This window comes from Lissotriton vulgaris, chromosome 2_1 (assembly GCF_964263255.1).
Source record: "Lissotriton vulgaris chromosome 2_1, aLisVul1.2, whole genome shotgun sequence".
In the NCBI taxonomy this organism is placed as follows: Eukaryota; Metazoa; Chordata; class Amphibia; order Caudata; family Salamandridae; genus Lissotriton; species Lissotriton vulgaris.
The window spans coordinates 766059155-766084318 of NC_141687.1; the positions used below are offsets into that span (position 1 = coordinate 766059155).

General features: G+C 45.5%; 1 protein-coding gene across 7 annotated transcripts in view; it reads left to right on the forward strand.

Moving 5' to 3' along the window:
- Positions 1-25164, forward strand: part of UBR3 (ubiquitin protein ligase E3 component n-recognin 3) — a 2118328-nt gene that overhangs the window by 578235 nt on the left and 1514929 nt on the right. For all 7 annotated transcript variants that reach the window (XM_086956098.1, XM_086956102.1, XM_086956099.1 and 4 more), the window contains exon 8: positions 23126-23354. In XM_086956098.1, coding sequence (XP_086812224.1) covers positions 23126-23354 — 229 coding nt within the window. The remainder of the gene's footprint in view (positions 1-23125; positions 23355-25164) is intronic.

Consider the following 25164-nt stretch of genomic DNA (forward strand, 5'->3'; position numbering starts at 1 on the left):
GATAAAAGAGGCAAACTATTACTATCAACATTGCCTAATCTAAATGGAGTAATCTTGAATGGCAATATAGAAGGTGATATTCCGGCATCATACACCAGACGGGGCAACGGAAGCTTTTCTATCATTGACTATATCATCTGCAGCATGGATTTGCTGGAAACTGTTACGCATTTGCACGCAAAGTTTAGTCTAGAGAGTGACCACGCTTTGATGAATCTAACTATCGATTGGATGCCTAAACCATCATCTAGCAGCCAGATCATTTTTCATAGAAGTTCTGTCTTGATAAAAAGTGAACAGAGACGAATTTTCTGGAGCTCAAAAACCCTGGACAAAATTTCTACATTGATTGAGCACACTCAACTCTTAGCGAAAACAATTTTGGAAGACCCAATAGAAAACTTTGAATACATAATTAAGGAACTCAAAAAATTTCTATTGGATAAGCTACATCATGATACTGCAGGAAATAACAAGTGGAAAAATCAAACCCAAAACAAAAATAAAAACCAAAAATTCTATCGCTAAGAAAAAACTCAACAAACTTATTCGTGCCCAAAACGTAGACTTTTCCCCGTCTATCGAGAAAGAAATTAATAAACTGAAGAATCAACTGAGAAGAGAGAAACAAAGAAGTAAAAAAGTAATGCAGGATCGTAATTGGGTTGACATTCAAATAGCGGCAAAAGAATATAATCAACGCAAATATTGGTCCCTTATACTCAAAATAACAGGCACAAAAAAGAAACTCCAAACAATACCGGTCCCACCGAAGGATTGGGAAACCTACTTGACTGATTTATACAAAGCAAACCCGATTAAACCAGATGGAAAAAGTCCGGACAATAACAAGGAAAAAGAAAATTCACAAACATCCAAAATCACAGCAACCTTAGTAGAATGGAACATCCGAAAAGCAAGAAAAACAGGTGCCTCTGGCCCTGATCAGATACCTATTAAGATTTTTCAAGCAAACCCAAAGGAGTGGGGTCAGTTGCTATCAACCCATTTTAACCATATTTTCAAAACTGGACAAGTTCCAAAATCTTGGCAGGGGAGTATCATCATCCCAATACATAAAAAGGGGAGCAAAATCATCGCAGGGAACTACCGTCAAATAGCACTGATGGATGCCGTAGGAAAAATCTTTGCCGCAGAGGTATTAGATCGATTGAAGGATTGGGCTTTCTCGCTGGATCTAATACCTATGTTCCAAGCAGGTTTTAGACCGAAACATTCCGTTACAGATAATATTGCTATCATCCAGACAATACTAGACAAATATGTAACGGAATAATCTCAGGTTGTATACGCTGCATTTATAGACTACTCGACTGCGTTCGACCGTGTTGATCGACCAACCCTATGGCACAAACTCAGGGGACTCGGAATACCAGAACAATTGCTGCAAACCATAGTAAACCTTCACACCAGCACTTGGTGTCAAGTACAAATGGGGGGGGGGGGGGGGGGGGGGAAGGCTTAACGAAAATGATTAATACAGCTAACGGGCTAAAACAAGGGTGTCTCCTAGCCCCGATATTATTTTCCCTATATCTAAGCGACCTACCCAAACAGTTACAGCAGGGCTCAAGTCTACCCCCTAAAATCGCTAAGCACAGCATACATGCACTACTCTATGCTGACGACATAGTGATGCTGGATCTTACTCCCTTCGGTTTACAAAAATCACTGGACATCCTGTACAAATACTCAAAAGAAAACTTTTTAATCCCAAATTTAAAGAAAACAAAAATTGTAGCCTTTTCGGGGAGGAAACCAAGTGCTAAATACAGCTGGAGCCTTGGAGGAGAAAAGATAGAAGTAGTTGACGAATATCCCTATCTTGGCAGGATTCTCTCCAAGAACTTATCAAATACAAAACAGATAGAAAATTTAATGAGGAAATCTGAAGTACACGCTGAGGCCCTCTTAAGACTCTATTGTTCTACTGGGAACAGGCATTTTTCCTCACTGTTAAAAATATATAGAGTAAAAATCCCCCCTGTACTATCTTATGCAACAGAGTATATTCCAATAAAGCAGTGGACCTATATGGATCGCAAAGAAGGAAAAATCCTAAAAAGAATCATGAAGGTCTCTGATTCTATACCAGTTCAAGCACTGAGACTAGAATTTTCCATTACAAGTTCTTACGCAACAGCTGTGGCTAATGTAATTAGGTGGACCTACAATCTTCTTCACGCAAAGGAAGGCACCTTAAGAAACCTACTGAAAAAAATAAACTCTTGACGTTGAAGTTAAAAAACAGACTTTTATAAATAACATGACAGCTGCACTCAAAATGGCAAAATTAATCCGGACATTTTGCTTACCTGGTCAGCAGCCCAAATGAAACTTTTCCTAAAATGTTTTACCCCAAAACTGAGTTATGAGCTAGATTACGAACACTGTAAAAAATTATCAACATATAAATCTTACGTAGACTCACTGGAATACCAATACATCCACCCATATATTGGGTTTTCTTTGACTCATGGTGCAAGGAGGACGATTACTATGTTAAGACTGGGCATCCTACCCGTATTATCCTACACAGTAAGATGGCAACCAGGAGGATCGCCGCTATGTCCTCTGTGTGAAGGGGGTGACCAAAACATTGAGCACTTGCTATTTGTATGTCCTAGCTCAAAAGTAACTATAGCACGCGCAAGATACCTTGCCCCTATTTATCGCCCCTGCAGAATTACAAGAGTGAGCGAACTTTTAGAGTTGTGTATACAGCCACCGAATGAATTTGTTTGCTACAATTTTTATAAATTTTTTAAATCTTTTTTACCATTATATTGATTAATGTTGAAATTATCTTTTATTTCTGTAAAATGTAATATTTGTGGTCCTCTGTCGAGTACCAATACAAATAAAACTTTTTGACTTTGACTAGGGAACTCAAAAATAGGAAGATGGAAATAGGGGCTTTCCCCTTCAAACTTCTTTACTTTTATTGGAGTTGTGTTAGGGATCAAAGTTAAAAGGCCCCCCTTTGCCCTCCCTGATGCGACAGGGTTGCCCTGGTCTGAAAGGAGCGATACCCATTTATCAAAATCGGTTCCGTAGCCCATGTCTCCTGTAGACAGGAAAAATCCTGATCCTGCCAGAGTTTTTTCCAATGTACATCAGCCACTTTTCTTGTGATACCCGCCACATTCCAGGATGCTATTTTGAGTTTGTAAAAATTCCCCTTCCTCACCTCGGTGTTAGCAATTGCTACTGGGGTATCAGGTATTTGAGCTCCTACTTTGACCTGCCCCTTAGTGGACGGGATTGGGGGGGGGCGGGGAGAGAGTCAGTCGCATAGTTCAAAGTCAGAGAGTGGAGTGAATCAATTCTCAAGGGATAACCCCACCTCGCCCCCAGTCCTAGGCCTTGGTCTGACTCCCTTTGGGTAAGCCCTGGGTTCTAAGACTGACAATAAGTGGGCCTGTAAAAATAGTCTAATAGCAGAGCTATAATCTGAGTGCCTTTTGGTGGGACTCCATGTAGTTGAGCTAGAATGGATCTTGGTGCTGAGGAGTTATTAAAATGTATTACCACGCAATCCCCCACTAATGATTTGGATGATGACCCAACCACTCTACCCTTCTGGCCATTATGATTTGACTTGCCAGAGGAGCATCACCCCCCCCCCCCCAGCCATACCACTTGTGTGCTGAGACAACCAGTGAAGGGCTTTGTCTATCAATTGTGATGTTGATTCAACCTGCCCCTCCCTCAAGATAGGAACATTACCCAAACTATAACGAGGGGCTGCAGCCTGTGGGAGGTGCAAGGACTGATATGTTGAAGCAGGCTGATTCTGTCTGGAGGCTTTCTATCCTGGAGCTTCATTGTTTCATCCACCCCCCACTGATGTTGCCTGTGGATAAGTATCAGACCTACTTAAACTGATGTTGGAATGTGAGTGTGAAATGCTTATGGGTTCCCTCATGTTGTCTAAATGCTCACTATGTTGTGAAGCCGGCTTTTGGCCATGAGGACAAATAAGGGCGACTGAGGTCTGTCATTCTGATGATGTTGGGTCAGATGGATGTTAGGGACAGATGGTTCTTCTCAGTGTTTTGGTCCCTTAAGCACTCCTCCCCAAGATGAGGTGCTAAGCCCGTGCCTATTCCTGGGCATATACAATGTGGTGGGTTGCTTAAAAGTGTATCCTCTATACGAGAAAGTCTTTCCTCTATGTAACTGAGTGTTGATTAAAAGGGGGTTTAAAAGAACAGTGACCAAAGTCTCAACTCTTTTCCAGAAGTCATCATATGGCTGGGGAGACAATATGATAGTCAGTGGAGTTCGCTTGAGGGGATAGCCTAGGACAGGCTTCTAAATTCTCTCTTTGTTTACCAGTTCAGTGGCTTTTATTTTAACAGACCTCCACCTCTTCTTTTTTTCACTGGTGGCTCGGTGTTGGTGTCCTCTAAGTGGGAGTTTGCGACCTGCCCCCTGGTCACTCGGTAGGACTTGTTTGCTAGAGCGGGAGGAGGGACGACGTTTGTAACTGGTGCCAAGTGTTGTATTGGTGACTTTGGAGAGGTTGCTAAAAAGGAGTTTATCTTAGAAATAGTACCAAGGGAGGAACGCTTCTGTGCAATCAGAGGGTCCAAAGAGAGCCGCCGCTCCTTTAGTTCAATCTCTTGCGTAAGGATAGTCTCAGTCCTAGTTATAAAAGCATTGAGTGTTCCCAATGCTGCACACTCCAGAGGATTAGTACGGCCCTTTCGTTTACTCATGATGTTATAAAGTAAATAACAACGTACCAGTACCTTCAGGGAGAGGTCTTTCAACAGAGTCCTGATGTTCCGATGTTAGAGTGTGGGCCCAGCCCAGCCTCTTCCAGGCTCCGATGGGTGTGAACGGGCCCACCCATGGCCCGGGCACATACCCGCACGCATCCAGCGCCGGCGTTCTCCTTATGAAGCACGTGCACCACAGGAGTTGTGGTCCCCCGGGAAGAGTGTGGCGTATGCCCTGGCAGACCTGCAGGAAACCAGCAGGGAGCAGTTACAAGGGGCCGTCCCTCTCCTTATGAAGTGTGTCCACACGCTGTGCACCACGAGAGTTTTGGTCTCCTGGGAAGTGTGCAGCATATGCCCTGGTAGACTAGCAGGAAACCAGCAGGGAGCAGCTACCAAATCATACTAAGCAATTCCATTATAGTACATATCAGACTTGTACCCTTTTTTAGGTCTCGCCTAGCGAATGCAGCGCATGCGCTGATTCGCCTTGGCGAGACTATTGTCGGTTTGGTGCGTGAAGGGAGACAAACTATGTGCGCTCCAGTACAGGCGACGTGCACGCGTATGGCGTATCCTCTCTGGCGTTTCCTCTCTAGCGATGGTAGCTTTCACACAGTGGCGGCTGGTGACATTTGAAAGTGGTGAGGCGGAAACTGATAATCATACTGCACCGTAGCGAGCGAGCGTAGCGAGCGAGCCCGAACCCCCTAAGGAGGGTTCGGGTGGATTTCCCCCCGAGAAAATTTTGAAAAAATAGAGGAAAAATGGTGCATTTCCAAGCAAATTTGAGGAAGCAGGAAGGTTAATAAAGCAATTGTCAAAGTGCAGGTATTACATTATTATAGAGCTGTCATATAACTTTTATAAGGCCCCAGAGGCGCGACCTGTAGGCTGGCTATGCCAATGGAAGGTTTCATTTTGCAAACATGGCAGTTCGCTGAAGTGGCTCGATGCGAGGTAAATTAGAGGGAAAGACCCCGCTTTAACCCTGCCCCTTTGCCTGGTTATATATTTTTTTCTCTTTCCCGCCACAAGCGAATTTTTGTGATTGAGGTCTTTTACAGATAGTGATTTTGGAGAAGAAGGTCCTAGCAGTATTAACCTCAAGTTAACAGGAGCAGCTTGTTAAGACTGCAGCTGGGTGGTAGGTTCATCAGCGCTCAGCCAGGGATCTGGGTGTTAACAGCTCATTGGCTGCCTCAGCATGAGGCAAGACAGACCCTGGAAACTGCTGCTTCTGGCTACCGCATCTGCTAAACTCCAGCCATGTCTGCTAAAACTAACAGCGTGCACAATTAAGCTTGTAGTTTTATGCAATAGCAGTTCAGTGTGCAACTCCTCACTATGTTTGTGACATACGCAATCTGCACTGTGACTTTTTGCTCTGACTGCTAAAGAATGTGTAGAATGTGCAAAAGATTAATTTTACCTAGTTTTCCCGTGTATGCGGATCTCTAATATAGTTTAGAAAAACAAGTTGGACGGACCTGTCTAGCAGAATGTCCGACACTGCAGCGTCCGGCACCGCAGGGGTTTGTTAGAATAACCCTCACACACCAACCTGGTTGGTGTCATGCTTCATCATCGGGTTCCCAGCCGAGGAGCCGAATGCTACTCAGCTGTGTAGCATTCGGCTCCTCAGCTGTGCTACGACACCTGATTACGAAAAGGGGGTGGTGATTAACAGTGTGTCTGAATTAAGCAGACCACTCTTACCCAGTCCAAAGATCAGGGCTTGATCCATCACCGTTTTTTAGCTCACTGCACCATCCCAGCTCAGAACTTGGCTACATGCAAATTAGTCTGTTCCTGTCCCAGTGCATGATGGGAACAGGGCAACCCAAACTACCAAGCCAATTCTTATACTGGGAAGGAAACAAGCTACCGGGGACCGGTTTCTGGCATTTCAGCCGTCGTCGGCCCAGCTTGCTTGAATCCTGATGGTGCAATGAGCAAGGGACTCACATCTGAGTATACCCTTCCATGCTTATGGTGGACAAAATGATTCAGAAAAGGGGGTGGTGATGAACAGAGTGTCTGAATTAAGCAGACCACTCTTACCCAGTCCAAAGATCAGGGCTTGATCGATCACCGTTTTTTAGCTCACTGCACCATCCCAGCTCAGAACCTGGCTACATGCAAATTAGTCTGTTCCTGTCCCAGTGCATGATGGGAACAGGGCAAATCAAACTACCAAGCCAATTCTTATAATGGGAATGAAACAAGCTACCGGGGACCGGTTTCTGGCATTTCAGCCATCGTCGGCCCAGCTTGCTTGAATCCTGATGGTGCAATGAGCAAGGTCCCCGGAAGCTTGTCTCCTTTCTGGTGAAGAATTGGCTTGGTAGTTTGGTCTGCCCTGTTCCCATGATGCACTGAGCCAGGGACAGACTAATTTGCATATAGCCAGGTTCTGAGCTGGGATGGTGCAGTGAGCTAAATAACGGTGATCTATAACAAAACAGAGTGTCGAATTAGCACTTTGGACTCGCTTTACAAAGAAATTTCCATGACTAGCTTCAATTTGGGTGTGCAAAATATGCACTTCACGAGTTTAAATGCCAAGCTTGATGCACAGAATCAGGATTGGCTGAATCTTGCATTGTAAGGTGCACTTTCGAATATGTCTGATCCTCCAACATAATGAAATTGCCATATTCACAAGTTTGGTGCTGGATATGGGATTCTGGTTGTTCCGGGGCAGAGTAACCTGAAACAATAGGGAATTAATTGGCAGTCCTCTTGCATAATGTTTCCCATCAAAGGCTTGCAAAAATGCTCCTGTCAGAGGCAGGAATAAATGTATTTCCCAGGGTGTGGTCCGGAGGGAACTGGGGATCTCTAGAAATAAAATATTTTCTCTAGAGAGCTAAAAAGCACATGCACAGTAGCACATGTCACATTTACATACACATTTTTCACCTAGTGGAAATTCTACTTGAGTCAAAAAAAAAACTCTAAATGTGCTGTAGATTTCCTGAAATATTCCTCTTCTAGGATCCGATTTGAGTGTCTGTAAGTGTGGAAGTGTCCTCCAGATGTAAGTGGAATCCTTCAGGTACAAAGTACTGACTACTGTCAGGGTTATGTCAAACCAATCAGTGGTACCTCGGTGAGAAAATTCTGTAGTAAGATAGGTTACTATCACCCAATGTAATGGTACTCATTTCATCAGTCTGGTCAAAATAAGAGCTTAGTGAAGCGTCACACACATGTGACCTTCTTCTTACACACTGATATTTGCAGTGGAACCCTAATCCATTGAGATATTTTACTGGCACTATGTTTGCTTCTTCATTACTAATCTTTGTCATAGACACATCGCTGGATAATGTTAAGTGTCAACGTAAAGTACAGTGAGCAGCCATGTTGGGCGACACTCGAGCCGATTGTTAATGGGCAGCAACGGACCAGGCCGTTGATGGACAACCACATCATTATTCATTAAGCAGTTGGGTGATGATACAGTGTCAGAAAGCTGTATATTTGCTCAAGTAGCTAGGCTAGGAGATGATATTCTGCAGGGGGCGCCTATATTTATAACTGCCACACATACCCAGACTTAAGTGTCCTGTTGAAAAAAATGCCCAGTCAGCACCTTTGCAAATCCGAAAACCCGCATGTGCTGGCGGAAAAGGACGAGGCCCATCCTCCAATAAACTCTTACGGCTGCCACTTAAGTTGTGTCCTCTGAGTCTGATCTCTGGTGCAGGCGCAGCCTTACTCATGGCAGGAGCAGCTAGGGTCTGGGTCTGGGACAGTGAAATCTCCTTGTATTTCTGTAGCCTAATAATACAGTTGCTTGCTGAGTATCTGCGCTTTAAAAAATAAAATTAAAAAAAAGTGTAAAAAGAGGCACTGCTTTCACTTCTCTGCCGGCCCGGGGCGCAATACTTTTAATGTGGTTGTGGGAGTGCACAGAACGAATCAGCAGCAAACAGTGGGGTGGTGGGAGTGAAGGAGGGAGTGAGTACCTTCACTTTCATTTCTAGCACGGATTACAAATATCGTAAATAAAAGTGACGATGACGAGTTAGACTTCCCGCGCCTATCACGGGACATTTGGACTAACTTTCTTCTTTGGGCCTCGTTAGGAGGAGATGGGAAGTAATCGACCCGGTGCCACTTTGCAGTCTGTCTGAAGCCATGAAATGATTCATGGAATAACATATTCAGTGCGATTTTTCACTTCCAGCTGCTGCCATGTTTTCAGAATGACATCAGACCTCAGTAAAAATATTCACATCTTCCTCTCCAAGGAGAGAGACAACATCCTCTCACTCCTTCCGTAAACTTCCATTCTCTTGAGTGGATCTAATTCTAATGTGTTTTTTTACCGGACCATGAAGTTTCTATTCTATCGCAAGGAGACTGGTGGTCAGCCCAAATCAAAGGCAGAGCAGAGAGAGCGCGCTTTAGGAAGAGACGCCGCCCGATGCACATGTGCCGGGACCCTTTGCTTCACATCGGGACCACTGAAGCCTGTGCTAATTAAAAAGGCTTTGTTAAAAAATGCAGAATTGTTACATGATCGATCGGACATTATTTATTAGCTTCCTAACCCAAATGCATGAGCTGCGCTAATTCAGGAAACATATGTTGCTGCCTTTAATACCCCTGCCAAAGATTCCCTTTCAACTATAGAAAATTACATGCATTTATCCATCTGAAGGCACTGCACAGACTTGCATTGCAGCTCAGAAATACGTGTTGTTATCTGATGTGGTGGTCTGAGATAGTCGCCCCTAGGCCTAGTTATTACCGACCCGACCCCTGGTGAGAACCTGATGAACCGGGAAGGCCCTTCCCGGTTCATCAGGTTCTCACCCGGGGTCGACTCGGTAATACAGCGCCGCCCAGGATCACACAGTGTCCGGGTTCGCAGGCGCGCGCTGCATTACAGCACTAAATAGTCAAGCTTTTTGGCAATGGCAATACCGTGAAAACAACATTACGAACGTCAATGATGCCTCCCAAAACAATTATCAGAGTAGACTAGCCCCGTAGCCCGTTCTAATCACGGGCCTCCACTTCTAGCGCAGCGCGCGCACACATTACGGGTGATTCGGAGTATTGACACACACACATAAAAATCTTCACTCACTCTCATCATAAACTCAAGGTAGTAAATTCATTGGTTGGTGGTGGCATAAGTAACTAACTTACGTGGGTGGGGGGGACGCGGTCTCGTCTCGATGTCAGTCACACTAGGTCGGTGAGGTCCCTCCAGGCAGGCGTTCCAGTGGCAGACACCAGTCAGTCTCAGTGACATAAACTACACACACGTCTGGTCACGAGTCGAGTTGAGTCGACGAATCCGACAACAGTCACGCACCCCACTGACTAGAGACTAGTATGACCTGACCAGTCATCATGAACATCATCAGTCTTAGTTTCACTTTCACTTACTGTTGTTGTTGTCGTGGGCCTCGGCTCGTGGCATGAATCCAGCATGCGCAGTGTGGCCAATCACCAACGCCAATGCCTTAGAGCAGCCAACACCCACGCGCGGCACCATCTTGCTGGAGTAGCCAATCCTGGTGCGGCGTTAGCAGCGCCACTGCGCCAGGATTGGGCTAAGAGCAGACTGATATCTGCCCATTTTGAGACCCGGGCCCCGGGTACATGCCTATGTCGGACACTATTGGTGGGGGGGGGGGGGGGGGGGGCTGGAGTGGAGGTGTCAAATGTGCGCATGCGTAGGCCAGTCGAAATCTCGACTACTCCGGCCTTTTACATGCGCACCCCTCTGCCTGTGCGGCTGTGCGCTGCTTACTGGCTTGCCTGGCTGTCACTCTGACGCAGCCATGTCCCCCATGCTGCCAGCCCACCCCTATGCAGTCCCGACCCTGTCGGGCTTTTCCCGGGCCATAGTGCGCTCAGTTTTAAATTCATAAATAATACTGACAGTGATAGTGCTGCAAATACTTTTTATTCAGTGCAGTCGGCGGTCGTCTCGTCCAGGCTAGTGGGGCAACGCCCGAACGCCCCTAATGGACGCACCGCCACTGCTTTCACATGCTCCCACCACACGCTTTTTTTGGTAGGCCCGGGAAGATTACGTGATGTTCTCAGAAGCACAGGATGTTGAGCTCACACCAAAACATACCGGAAGCTGCCGGGTTCTGTGGTTGCGGTTGTGTATTATGGCCGTCACAATCAGCACTCCCTATGAGATGGAACACTCTTAGAACTATTGCTTTGCAAGGAGCTCCAAGTCCAGCCGTACAGCAGGACCTATTCTTAAGAATGCGCTCTTTACGGTTTGTAACCTGTAGACCAGGCCTGCTAACAATGAGGCTATTCGAGCAGATATGTTTCCTCATTTGTCGCACCCGTCTCCTAGTAATATGGATGCATTCAAGTCGACCTCGTTTCATCGATTTATTCTTGTGACATACGCAGGCATTGGCCGTAAGCCAAAGGAGGCAAAACGTCAAATATTTTGAGACCTGCTAAAGTATTGACTTGTTGAAACGAAAATAAACAGTCTGTTGGCAGGCAAAACGAACTTGCCATCGCCGGCCTTTAAAAGAAATGATTTGGCTGTATTGCTGTCTGCAATTGTCAGGTGAAATTCGGAGAAACCTCTCCGCCCAAGGCGTAACTTAAAAAGGCAGTCTTTGGAGTGCGTGCAGCCCTTCATTACACTGAGCAAACACTAGTTCCAATTATCACGGCAAAGGAAGCTATGTTCTTAGTAATGTTTTGGATTTTGACCCCATTGAGTTTGTGCTCTGCTTATTAAAAACAATCGACAACTATTAGCACTGGAGATGGGAAGGAGTCATTTAAATTATACAAAAAACAGAAGCAGATCTTATGCCTCTGGGAGAAGGCAGGAGAGGGGTTCTAGCCTCGGTTATCTGCTTGTGTAATCATGTTAACATCTTGTTCAGAAGTACTTTGACATTTTTGTAAACTGTTTCCTACTGGCGCTGCGATAAGTAAGTCGCTCCGACATGTTTTTAGGTTTCGCCTGTCGAAAGCTGCGCACTGCGCAGCTTTTCGCACAGGCGAAATCTTTATCTACAGTATGTGTGTGTTGTCCCGCCCCTCTGTTCCATTGGCTAGCTCCATAAATGGAGGCTAGCCATTGGAACAGAGATCTGTCCGTCAATGCCGGAGCAGATTCGTGGGCGTTCCCGAGAATTTTAGGCTTTTGCCCACGTCATGCGGCGGTGCTTTTTTTTTTGTCTCGTCATCCTTCATCACACCAGCCTGCTCGCTCTCCCTGTGAGGACGCAGACCCGACCCGCTCCCTACTCCGAGCAGGGGTGGGCTGCGCGATTTCACTTTCCTTGCAGGTAATCGTTAGTTTCACTATTTTTTTTTATCCCGTTCCCGCCCCCCCCGCTGTCCGTGTGCCCTTTCCCGCCCCCCTCCCGCTTTCCGTGTGCCCGTTCCCGCCCCCCCCCCTCCGTCCGTGTGCCCGTTAACCCGCCCCCTCCTGCTGTCCGTTTGCCCGTTCCCAGACCCCCCCCCGCTGTCCGTGTGCCCGTGCTTAATGCTGTGGATTGCCTTCTCACGTACTTTTTTCAGGCTCTTTTTAACTAGACGTTTGAAATCTTCTTGGCTGCCTGTTGTCTCCTAACACCTCATAGTAAGCTATGTGTGTGGGTTTGCTCGCTTGCAGTGTTAGGTCTGCTCACTCTTTCAGTTCCCTCTTCGAGCTTCCCATTTACTTTGATTGCTTCTCGGGTCCTCAGCAAGAATGGAAAGGTAAGACGTGTAGATCCACCCAGGAGGGCCCGTGCGCTTCGACTGTGAAGGTCTGTCTGCAGACCCACAGTGGTCTAACTCCAAATGTGAAGCTGTGTCTCCCTTTGAATTTGAGACCCTAGGAATGATTAAAATTTGGGGCATTAATGATCTTCGGGAAATTAAGATACCTTCATTCAAATGTGGTTATTAACGAGCTGTGATTCCTCCGGGGAGCTCTTTTTAACTAGTGCAGGGATTTCAGCAAGTTGCTGAAAAGTGTGGCGGGCAAGTGTGTGTAACAGTAACAATGTCCGTAGGCAATGCTTAGTAACTTCAGGAAAGTCTTAGGACAATTATAACAACCATACGTAGACGCCAGTGGTTACTTTTCAACTACTGTAACTAGTTCTGTATTGTATCAGGGCCTGGGCGCCTTAGTGGAAGGATAAAGTGTCAAGTGTGAACACTTCGCTCAAAACCCAGTGTTTGTTTTTTCAGCAACCGTGTTTCTTACTCTGTCCTTGGATGGGGGAAGCACACACAGGATCTAGGCAGATCGTGTTTGATGACTGTGCCTTGGAGCAGGCGTCCTCTTTATTTCTGAATTGGGTGAGAAGCAGCGGTTGCACTTCTTGGTGAAGAGGCAGAGGCCCTCCCAGCTCTGGAGAAATAGAGGAAAGCACAGCGAGAGCGAAGTCACATGAGCCATCATGTTTTTTTTTCTTTTGCAGTTTTATATAGCGCAAACTCAACCCGAAGGTATTGTTACATTACAGACGGACACATTCATTTTAGACACAGATTAAGTGTTTTGCCCAGAATCACATTGTGTTGAGCAGACGCCGATACGCCAGAGTCGGCAGCTCTGATCGTTACGCCATATCGACTTGACAGCGCAGCGCTGGGGGAACCAGTTCAGTGGCTAACACAAAGGCATGTGCGCCCCGGAAGTCACTTCGCAGGGGAACTCTTAGATGCACGGGAGGAGGCGCATGAGCCCTCACACTGGGTCAGCACTATGAGCCTGGGGGACCCGGTGCAGGGGTGAAGTCTTGACCCGACAAATGGAGATCCTGGACAGTCTTTACGGTTGATTTCTGAAAGAGACAAAAACATTACAGTTATAGACATGGGTTCATGACTAGGCTGCAAAAATGTCATGTTATTCCGAACGCCTACCCACAGTATCAGAGCGTACGGGAGCCACGAAGAAAGGGGTCAGTGGGATTCCCTTTTACTGCCCCCTCGCTGTGCTTGTTTCCCTGCCCCCTCGCTGTGCTTGCTCTCCTGAGTGTGTGTGTGGCTTAGGGTGGGTGTGTGTGGCTTAGGGTGGGTGTGTGTGGCTTTGGGTGGGTGTGTGTGGCTCTGGGTGGGTGTGTGTGGCTCTGGGTGGGTGTGTGTGGCTCTGGGTGGGTGTGTGTGGCTCTGGGTGGGTGTGTGTGGCTCTGGGTGGGTGTGTGTGGCTCTGGGTGGGTGTGTGTGGCTCTGGGTGGGTGGGTGTGTGTGGCTCTGGGTGGGTGGGTGTGTGTGGCTCTGGGTGGGTGTTTGTGGCTCTTGGTGGGTGGGTGTGTGTGGCTCTGGGTGGGTGTGTGTGGCTCTTGGTGGGTGGGTGTGGCTCTGGGTGGGTGTGTGTGGCCCTGGGTGTGTGTGGCTCTGGGTGTGGCTCAGTGTGTGGCTCTCTGTGTGTGTGTGTGTGTGTGTGTGTGTGTGTGTGTGTGTGTGTGTGTGTGTGTGTATGTGTGGCTCTCTGTGTATGGGTCTGTGTGTATGTGGGTCTGTGTGTGTGTGTGTGTGTGTGTGTGTGTGGGTCTGTGTGTGTGTGTGGGTCTGTGTGTGTGTGTGTGGGTCTGTGTGTGTGTGTGTGGGTCTGTGTGTGTGTGTGTGTGGGTCTCTGTGTGTGTGGCTCTGTGTGTGTGTGTGTGTGGCTCTGTTGGTGTGTGTGGGTCTGTCTGTGGGTCCTTGGGTGTGTGTGTGTGTGGGTCTGTGTGTGTTTGTGTGGCATTTGCCAGAGATTAAACTATTGGCATTGTAAATGACAATGCCATTTATTTATCTGTTTTCAAAACCAACACATAAATACAAATTTTGTCATTTACAATGCCAATAGCTCAAACCTTTCAAAAGGCAAAACCATTGCATTGTAAATGCTTGTTAAACGTGGCACAGATCATTAAAGATGGCGAAAATGCTGAGGTGGCTTAAAATTTACTTTGTCGCCTGTTAATGTCACTATGTATCACAATGTTGGAAGGATACAAATTGCCACAAGTTTATAAAATTTTAGATGACCAGTCTCTGCTCCACAGAAATTATGTTGTTGAGTGTGCAGACAAAGCAACAGCAAGCTTTTTTCGCACTGCTGCCGGACACACTGAGATGTACGAGTCCAAGTTCTGACAGTATCCAGAAGTTTTCAGCTTGAAGAGAACTACTCATTCTTATGATTGCACAAGTCGGCTATTACTCCAACGCATTTTAAAAAGAGTTTGGTAGTAAACATGCAGGGACACGGGCTCTGCCTGTACCTACCAAAAATGACGGCCGCAACAAATACTCCTGCATCTCTCCTGACCTTTTCTCCCTACCTCCTACCCCTCTCCACTCTACTCCGCTTTCCTGTTACTGACCTTCGCTCTCACCTTTCCTGGCCCTTAGTCCCTACCCGGTTTACCTGTTTATCAATTTTCCTGTGTCAATTGAGATCTAGGTATTTTCTCTCATGCCTGATGGAGCGACCTGGTTTAGCTATAGGGGAGACAGGCCGGGGATTCCCTCTCTGGACATCACCTACCCAGTCGGACTCTAGACAGACTTCTTTCGTCTCTCCTGTCGTTTCTTCCCACATCCTCTCTCTATTTATGTCTCTCCTTCCCTCGTCTCTCAATGTATTGAGACTCAACTATTTTGTCTGATGACCGATGGAGCTACCTGGTTTACCTATAGGGGAGATGGACCATGGATTCCCGCCTCGGTCGTCACCTACCCAGTCGGTCTTTAGACAGACTTCCTTTTAGTCTCTCCTTGTTTGTCTCTTCCCTTATCCTCCCTTTCTCACCTCCCCTGCCCCCTCCACTACTTTTCTCTTTCCTTTCCCTCCTCTCCTAATTGTATTGATTATTTTGTGATTCATTGTGTAATTGTTGATCTTTTTCTGTAACATTGTTGATTCTCATGTAAAGCGCTCTGATACCTTCGGGTTTAGCCAGCGCTATGTAAAACTCTTTAAACCCTTCTGTGCTCATGACGGAGCCGCTCCGTCATGAGCCTCGGTTGAGCTGTGCTCATGACGGAGCAATTCCGTCATGGCCTGCTCGGCGCGTTCTATTGAGCGGACGCGTTCGTGACGGAACCGCTCAGTCACGAGCACAGCTCAACCGCGGCTCGTGACGGAGCGGCTCCGTCACGAGCATGCGAGCGCTGCTTGACCCCCCCGCCCCCTTAGCGCTGCGGCGGAATTCCCGCCGTAGCGAAGGGGTTAAATATATAAATACGTTCTTCAATTCCGATGTGTATGTTTTGCCGTTAAGGACCAGGGCTCAAGTTTAATAATAATAATGAAAACAAGCATTTGCAATGCAATAGGTCTCGCATTTACGTGAGTTTGAGCTATTGACATTGTAAATGACAATGCCTATTATTTTTGTTTTACGTTTTTAAAACATAAATAAAAGGCATTATTATTTACAAAGCCAATAGCTTAAACAAGCTTACATGCTAAACCTATTGCATTGCAAATGCTTGTTGATAATAGCTATGCATTTTCTTCTGCAGGGTTATTAACGTCTAGTCTCAGGAGTCTAATTTCTTTTTTACCATTAGTATACATTTTACAAAAGCGGAGTCCAGAACTATATCTGTTGATTTTAGACATCTTCTAACCGCGTGTCTACAGGACCGAATTCCACGCGTGTAAAAATGGCTCTTAAATGTCCCCCTTCTTTCTTCATTCGTTAGGCCGTATGTAAAGGAGATGGATGGTGTTTTCTTCTCCTTTTTTGCACAAATAGCACTGTGTTTATAGCGTGCTTGGTTTGAGCTTTATAAATACCAAAGTATACATACATACATATATTAAGGATGACATTCCCCCAGTATTCTTATGATTTCACATTCAACATCAAAAATGTCATCATAAATGCATCATCATTGACATTAAACAACCTCTAGCATGGCATAACCAGCCATAACTGTGGAATTTAATAGATATCCAGGTTTTGAATCATAACAACGTTTCTTCATTTTAGACTTTCGAGGGTTTTCAAAATGTGGTCTCTTGGTAGCCAAACACGTTTACAGCGTTTTTTCTTTCATGCCACCTGGCAAGGACATTCATAAGTGGTGCCCCGATGACAAGTACCTTATGCAGCGCTCCCTAATTTGTATCCTGCGTGGGCCAGGAAGGAGCTGAGCAAGATATAATCCACTTCATCACTAGGTGTAAATTCGCATGTGTAAATCTGCAGCAAATCTCTTAACCGCACAGACAAGTAGTGGCGTACGTGAGGTTTAGATTGTATATGGTATATAGATGTCTTCTTGTCCCTATTTGTACCCTTGCCAAACCCACCCATGTTTCAAATGCAGTGCAGTGTGCTTGATATCATCCGTCAATTCATTGATGTTGCCTTTAGTGCTGTTGTTTATGATGAAAGTTGTATGTTTATGACGCTCAAGTTATCTGTTACTGGCACATGCTCGTGGGTTAGGCTTTTTGGAACTTAATGATAACTGTTTTCAGGTGAATCGTTTTTTTTCATAAGTTTATAATATAGTAGAGAACATCAATGTCCCTCAATAGGTTCCAGAGGTTAATGATGTATTTTGACCTGTGATTTGCATAGAAAGTTGCCTCCAGTCATTTCCTGTGAGTACCACAGCATCATACAACTACAGTCTGTGTACATGCCTGCCTTTCCTAGGAAGCTCTGTACTCAGTACACCTGTGCACAGGATATCACCGAGTTTTATATAGCGCGAACTTGCCCCGAAGATATCAAAGCGCTTTTTATAAGCACTAGTTGCGTTCCAGAGAGACGCGTTAATTTTTGCTGGGCGCGGGGAGATTAAGTGATTTACCCAGAATCACAGTATGTTGAGCCTAGACTCGAAACCTGTTCCCTAGCTTCGAGGTCGACCGCTCCTGCTATAAGGCCACATCCTCTTTATTTACATAGTATAGGTTGCAGCCAACCCTTGTTTATTTAGTGCAAAAATCGTAGCTTAAAGCCGTGCCCTATATGTAATGTCGTTTTAACATGGTCTGTAGATTCTATCTTGTGTGCTGTACTGATGTGGCTGTGGCTCTGTGCTGTCCATAGTACACACCAGGCTTTACCTGTGCATAGAATACCATGCTCTTTATTTGATTTCGTGCAAGTATGCAGCTGTTGAATTTGAAGGTGCAGGAAGATCACATGGAATTTGCATAGTACTATCTTCCTCTTTAAGTCGATCCACCCTAGCTAGTGGAGTCTAGACCACTTTTTTCAGGAAAACATTTTTTTGTGCCTCCCATGTCGGTTGTGGCATGGCATTTTGTTAACAAGCATTTACAATGCAATGGTTTTGCCTTTGTTAAAGTTAGAGCTATTGGCATTGCTCTTGACATTATTATTATTTTTTTTTTAAAAACATAAATAAATGGCATTGTCATTTACAATGCAACTAGCTTTATCTCTCGCAAATGACACCCAAAAACACCCAGAGAGCCCCCCCACACACACACACAGAGCCCCCCCACACACACACACAGAGCCCCCCCACACACACACAGAGCCCCCCCACACACACACACACACAGAGCCCCCCACACACACAACCACACAGAGCCCCCCACACACACAGCCACACAAAGCCACCCCACACACACCCACACAGAGCCCCCCACACACTGCGACCCCCCCCCACACACTGCAAGCCCTACACACTGCGAGCCCCCCCACACACTGCAACCCCCATTTCAATAGATGTGTGATGCTTACCTGGTACTAAATTGGTCCCTGCATGGCTGAAAGGTTGAAATGGTGTAGGAGGCAAGGGGACAAATGTGAGCATGGAGAGAAAGGAGTATAAGTTTGAGATTAGTGACTGGGTGAAAATAAAATCAGGAAGGACACAGGGTGGTCTTTCCAAATTAGATGGTCTATTTCAGGTAGAAAATGTCAGTAGGTTCTTTGTGTTCTTGAGGGGGGATAGGTCCAACCGGCACCATAATCGGACGTTTATTGTTTATACCCATTCACAACAGGCAACTAGGCAGGATGGTCGTCTCAGAGCCCAATCAGCAGTGAAGCAACAAGGTCCCTAAACCTCAGTAAAAGCATGTATAACACGGAGGGGCCCTCCTCACCACACACAGGGCTTGATAGAACTTAATTAGTTCCATACTGACAATTATTGCCAGACCAAAAATGTGTTTAATACAGTAACATACACACTTGATATCTAGGAGAGCTCACTGTGTAGCACTGCAGACCCCAATTTTACCCCCATTTTTGCCTGCACACCCTAAAAACGACCACATACAACATGTATACACTTTACGTGTTTAATAGCAGTTGACTAGGAAGTTCAGAAAGCTTTTTACAAGCGAGTAGTCCGCCTGCTCACGTTTTTTCTGGGTTTTCCGCTGCTCGAGTTCGCATTTTTAACATGAAAAGCAAAAGGAAAAACACAAACAGACTCGATGGGCTACTCAACATATCTAATAATATACAACCGGATATTTGCGTGTCTAAAGTTAAAAAATGGGTTATGGCAACTTCCAACTGAGCGTTGAAGGGACTGACTGAGAAATGTGTGTCTCCGAGGCAGGGTGACAGTGTAAACAAGCATTTACAATATCATGGTCTCGGCAATATTAAAGGTAGAGCTATTGGCATTGCTCATGACATTTTTTTTGGGGTGTTTTTAAAAAAAATCATAAATAAATGGCCTTGTCATTTACAATGCCAATAGCTTAATTGCTCGCAAATGCATGACCTATTGCATTTTACACCCACACAGAGCCACACACGTAAAGCCACCCACACACACAGAGTCACCCACACACTCTGCACTCTGAATCTGCACTCTGAATCTGCACTCTGAATCTGCACTCTGCATCGCACTCTGAATCTGCACTCTGAATCTGCACTCTGAATCTGCACTCTGAATCTGCACTCTGAATCTGCACTCTGCACTCTGCACTCTGCACTCTGCACTCTGCACTCTGCATCCTGCACTCTGCACTCTGCACTCTGCACTCTGCACCTGCACTCTGCACTCTGCACTCTGCACTCTGCACTCTGCACTCTGCACTCTGCACTCTGCACTCTGCACTCTGCACTCTGCACTCTGCACTCTGCACTCTGCACTCTGAATCTGCACCCTGCACCCTGCACCCTGCACCCTGCACCCTGCAAAATCGAGTACGTCTCATCAGAATTAAAGCCTTTAAACGCACAGTCATTTGTGAAAAAGACCTCTCGACTTTAATATCTATATCGTCAATTATGATAAAATCATCTTTCAGTTGTTGTACGAAACAGTAAGAACCTCCATATTCTTCTCGGTAAAATCGAGTTTATAAATGGGTCTGTAAAAACATATTACAAGCAACTCGGCCTGCTGCCACGTTACTATCCTGACAGTCCGTTTCTTTTGATGACCTTCCGTGGAGCAAATCAGAGAGAGGCGATTAATGCCCATTATTCTGAGCAGGGGGTCAACTGTCCAAATTGTTGTGAAAATTTAAAGCATGAAAATGCAAAAAAATTTCCTTTGAGCATTCATTGCAAACACTTATTTAATCTTTAATGAATTTCTAATCTGCCTCCCGTCACTCCTCTGCATATCTTTGCCGATCAAGTTCAAACCGCAAATTAAAGTTTAGAGTTATGACAGTCACATTTTAAAAGTCCACCCAAATGCACTTCATGACAGAATTAAACTTTTAACAGAACGTGAAATAATTTATGTAAGCTCACAAAGCTTTCCAGCGAGTGTTTTATGGAGCAGGGTTCACTCTATTTAGAAGCAGGCGGCATTTTGGTAAGAAGGGAATTGGGTGAAAGACAAAGGACTCTGCCCACAATCACACGCTTTCGGTCAAGTGAGGGAGCAGGGGTTAGCGCCGAAGTCTCCTTGTTTTACAGTTGAGTAGCTACGAGCGCCTCTTCGCTTCATTGGGGAGAGGAAGGTATAGTGCTGTAATGTGAACTGGGTGTTCTCTAGGCGCTGTTTTTAAGCAGCACCCTTTCTCCAGCGGACCACAAAAGGGTGCGTCTGAGTTCCCATCGAGTTACCCTCCGATGCTTTCTCCGTCCGCCCCCCTAGTGCCAAGTGACCTTTGCCCTGGAGATGATGTGCTTTAAGGTAGCGCTTACAATACATTTCGGCGCTACCATCACTGGACTTACACTACACCCCAAACCAGTGTTCAGCTGAAGCGTCAAGAGCTCACACCTTCAATTCTTCAAACACTTTAACAACACACACACACAGCTGCGCCACCTCCTGCTTTGAGGGGGGGGGGGTCTTTCCGGCACACACACAGACAGACGGACACTGCAGGCAGGCAGACAGCCGATCACCGCAGGCACACAGATAGACGGACATTGCAATCAGACAGATGGACACTGCAGGCGCACAGACAGCGGGACACTACAGGCACACAGACAGACGGACACTACAGGCACACAGACAGATGGACACTACAGGCACACAGACAGGCCCCGTATCCTGGCCGGTTGACATTGTAAACCTAGACAAAAGGGTTGTTTCTTATTCCTGCTGGCACGGAGTGGCGCATCTTCGGCGTTTCACCCTGTGCGAGATTTGTTGAAGGAAGGAACAGATAGGAGAGGGGCTGCTCCATGACACTGTGGTTGCCTTGACAGTAGGTGCTCACTTTTTTTTGCTGGGGGAACGAACAGACAGGCTGACATTGCAGCACGCACACAGAAAGACGGACCTTAGACACTGCAGGCACACAGACAGACAGAGACTGCAGGCACACAGATAGACGGACACTGGAGGCACACAGACAGACGGACCACGGACACTGCAGGCAGGCAGACAGCCGATCACCGCAGGCACACAGACAGACGGACATTGCAATCAGTTTCGTCTGAATTAGATCAGAGCTGTGGGAAACGGCACCTCCCAAACACACACTCACGCACACACGCGGGGCGGGCAGCTGTGCTCCACTATTAAGGGCATCTCGCAGGAGCTAACTGCGAACTTAATTACTGTCTAACTCACCACAAGATGCGTGCCAGCATTTACCGTCTCCAGCGCCTACGATTAAAAGGCTCCACCGGCCATAAACTATTCTTGGAGAGGGCGACGCGCACAATGATGGCGGCATCCCTAACTCAATGAAAACGCGAATTTCTCGACCATAATCATTTTCAAACCTACTATTCACATAATACCCACCCGTCCTAGAACCAACGGAAGAAAGCATTGAGCCCCTTCCTGTGCTAAATAAAGTGTTCCGTCCGTACCGGAAGGGGCTGAGATGCTCGGTCAAACTAAAAAAAAACGTGCTACCGGAGGGCGGTTCTTCATGTCCACAAAAGCGAGGCAGACGGAGAGTGAAAGGGGAGGGGGGGCGGGAACGGGCACACGGGGAGGGGGGCTGAACGTGAAAACACATTTATAAAACAAAATGCTCACAAGGAACAGGGCTCCACTGGGAACAGGCAAAAAGCACTCACGCAAGCAGGAAGGCGGGTGCCGGTTCAATGCCGGACCAGATTCGGGGGCGTTCCCGAGGGATTTTGGCTGACGTAGCATGAGGTCGCCAAAAGCCAAAAAATCTCGGGAACGCCCCCGAATCTGGTCCGAGATTGACGGACGGAGCCCTCTCCCAATGGCTAGCCTCCATTTATAGAGCTAGCCAATTGGAGGAGGGGGCGTATACCCGACCCACACACACAACTCCAAAAGGTTTTTTGGCGCATGCGCAAAGCGCATCGCCAGCCAAAACCTAAAAAACGAGGTCCAGGTTACTTAATTAAAAAAAATACTTGGTGAACTAGATTTGTATAGGTAGACCACAAATTGATGGTGGACTGAAAATGTTAAGTGTACTCAGCCAATCAACTTGCCAGCTCAAGTGAACAATCTTGTTCATGAATAATGGTCAATATTTCTACAAATGCATTTGCTCCTTTCTCTGAAGGATTGCGCAATAAATGCGGAATGGCTTGCACCAAAGCAAAAAGGATCAGACTTGTGCCATAATTGATGTTGATCGTTATCATGGTGGTTGTATGTCAGTGACAGCAGATTCTCTTTGGAGCTGGGGGTTAGAAAGGAAACCTGTTGTCACTCTTCCTCGCAGTCATTAACTTGCACTTTTTTTCTAACCGTTTTCTCCAAACCTGCCATTATCAACAGAGGTGGAAAAACTGTTCTTTAGGCGTTACTTTGCGCATAACTATATAATTCTAGTTTATTAACCTCCTGCAAGCTAGCTCTAGCAACACTTGGGCGGTAAAAAAAACATGTATATGAAGTCAGCTGCAGAGATCCACTACGTGTCACAGCGGAAGCCTCTTCTGACAAAAAAACCCGCACACGTAGAGCACCTCTGGATTCTCAGCTTTTTCATTAGTAATCTCATGTAAACTTTCAGAAAATGCAGTTTTTTAACCATTTACATTTTTTCTTGATCACAGATTGCATTTACTAAAACATTTGTTCAGCACTATGCATTCATAATGAAAACACTGAAGAAAAGCCATGAATCGGATACTATGTCAAACAGGATTGTGCACATCAGCGTCCAGTTATTTAGCAATGAAGAGCTTGCCCGCCAAGTTACTGAAGAGTGCCAGCTTCTGGATATTATGGTCACCGTCCTCCTTTACATGATGGAAAGTTGCCTTGTAAAAAGCGAGTTACAGGGTATGTTCATGTTGTTTCTTTCCTTTGTTGATTTAGTGTTATGTACTCCTGTTGTTTACATGTTTAACATTTATCTTTTGCCAGTTCGTATTCTATATTTTCCACACAAAAAATATTTCCTTTAAGGTTTCAACTTTTGGTATCACTGTCAAAATGCAGTAAAATATTATTATGAGTGGATTACCCTGGAACTGTCTAAAAAATAGAAACATCCTTGAAAGTGATTCTTTGGGTATCCCTATAAAGATTTATAAAACCGGGTATATGATATCCTGTGTTCATTTGGCAAGATATTCCTTGGTGGTTGTGAATACCTTTTCTCAAGAAGAAAACTAGCTTGCATTTTTCGAACTTGCACATGGTAGAAATAAGTGAATATCGGATTGCTTCCTGGGAATTTCTCGATCTTAATGGTTATGTGATCTTATTCCACCACACGTCCTCTAACACATGCATAGATGAGTTACACCAGCAGTATTTTGTTCATCGGCAGCGGTCTTCTTAATGGTCTATAGATTAGATTTTTTTTAATTCATATTTTTGGGATTGTTTCTATAGTTCTCTTTTGTTTGGATTGAAGCTTTCACTGCAATTACTTCTGTCCGGGTTGGCTAGGTACTGTAGAATATATCTCATATTTTTTTGATGCTGACAGAATGTGGCTGGAGATGTTTGAACCTTTCGGAGAGTTTATCCATTTTGAATTTCGATTTTGACTTTGCACCTTTATTGTTGTAGTTAACTCTCCTAGTTGGTATGATGAGAAGACCAGGCCCCATAGTCATCACTGCCGAAATCACTGTTAGCCAGTATTTATGTTTGTGCTAGTAGGTACACATCCAATCCCGAACCTCTATCAAACAGATTAAAAATCTGACAGAAGTCCTACCTAGAATTTAGTTCAACAGGCAGAGAATCTGGATATTATTGACAAGCACGTATACATCGAAATCACTAGTCTGGAGATGCACCTGAGCTTCATTATTGATGCTCATCAGGCTAATTGGACTCCTGGACCTCTAAGGGATGGCTGACCTCAGAGGCAATCGGTTTTGGGTTTAAAAGGGGAGCTATACTGCTGTCAGTTACTGAATATGGAACTAAGCCCATCCTGGCTTATACCACTGACTTAACACGCAAGATTTACCTCGGCACTCTTCAAGTTTTTATGTCACTATTGTTTGATAGTGTTGCTAACTTATAATATACCTGTGGGACAGCCACAGGCACAAAGTCAAACAAGTCAATTTATGCAAAAAGACAATTTTTAATTTATCGATATGTTTCCATTTGTGGTGATCTCATATCTAAAAATACAATCCAAATACATTGATTAAGATGCTACAAGTGTTGCTTTCAATAGTAGTTCCACGGAGGTCCTGTTCATATAATGTCTCTGTTGTCAATGATGGAGACAGCCTTCCCATATTTCGTTACGGAAGTAACTTTTTCAAGGCTTTTATATCCGGAAATGTCAATCCAAACGCTTGAGAAAGCTCCCATTTATTTAAAAAAAGGCACCCGTTATTTGCAGTGGCAAAATTCGGGGAAACGTGTATATTCACAATATCCAAATGAATGCAATAATCGCTAGAAAAGTGTAGCTAGCGGAAGGGAACTTCCAGCATTTGTCCTTCCAGTAATTACATGCTCTGTCACTGCAATTTGTGTCTATCCTACTTCAATTAGTTGGCGTAGGCTTGCAAGATGAAGAAGTTTAAATGTAAGTCTTGAAATATTCCATGTTGCAAAGAGGGATTGATATGCCCCGCTATTGTCGTCGTAACGCGCCGAGTTTCGATAGTCTCCC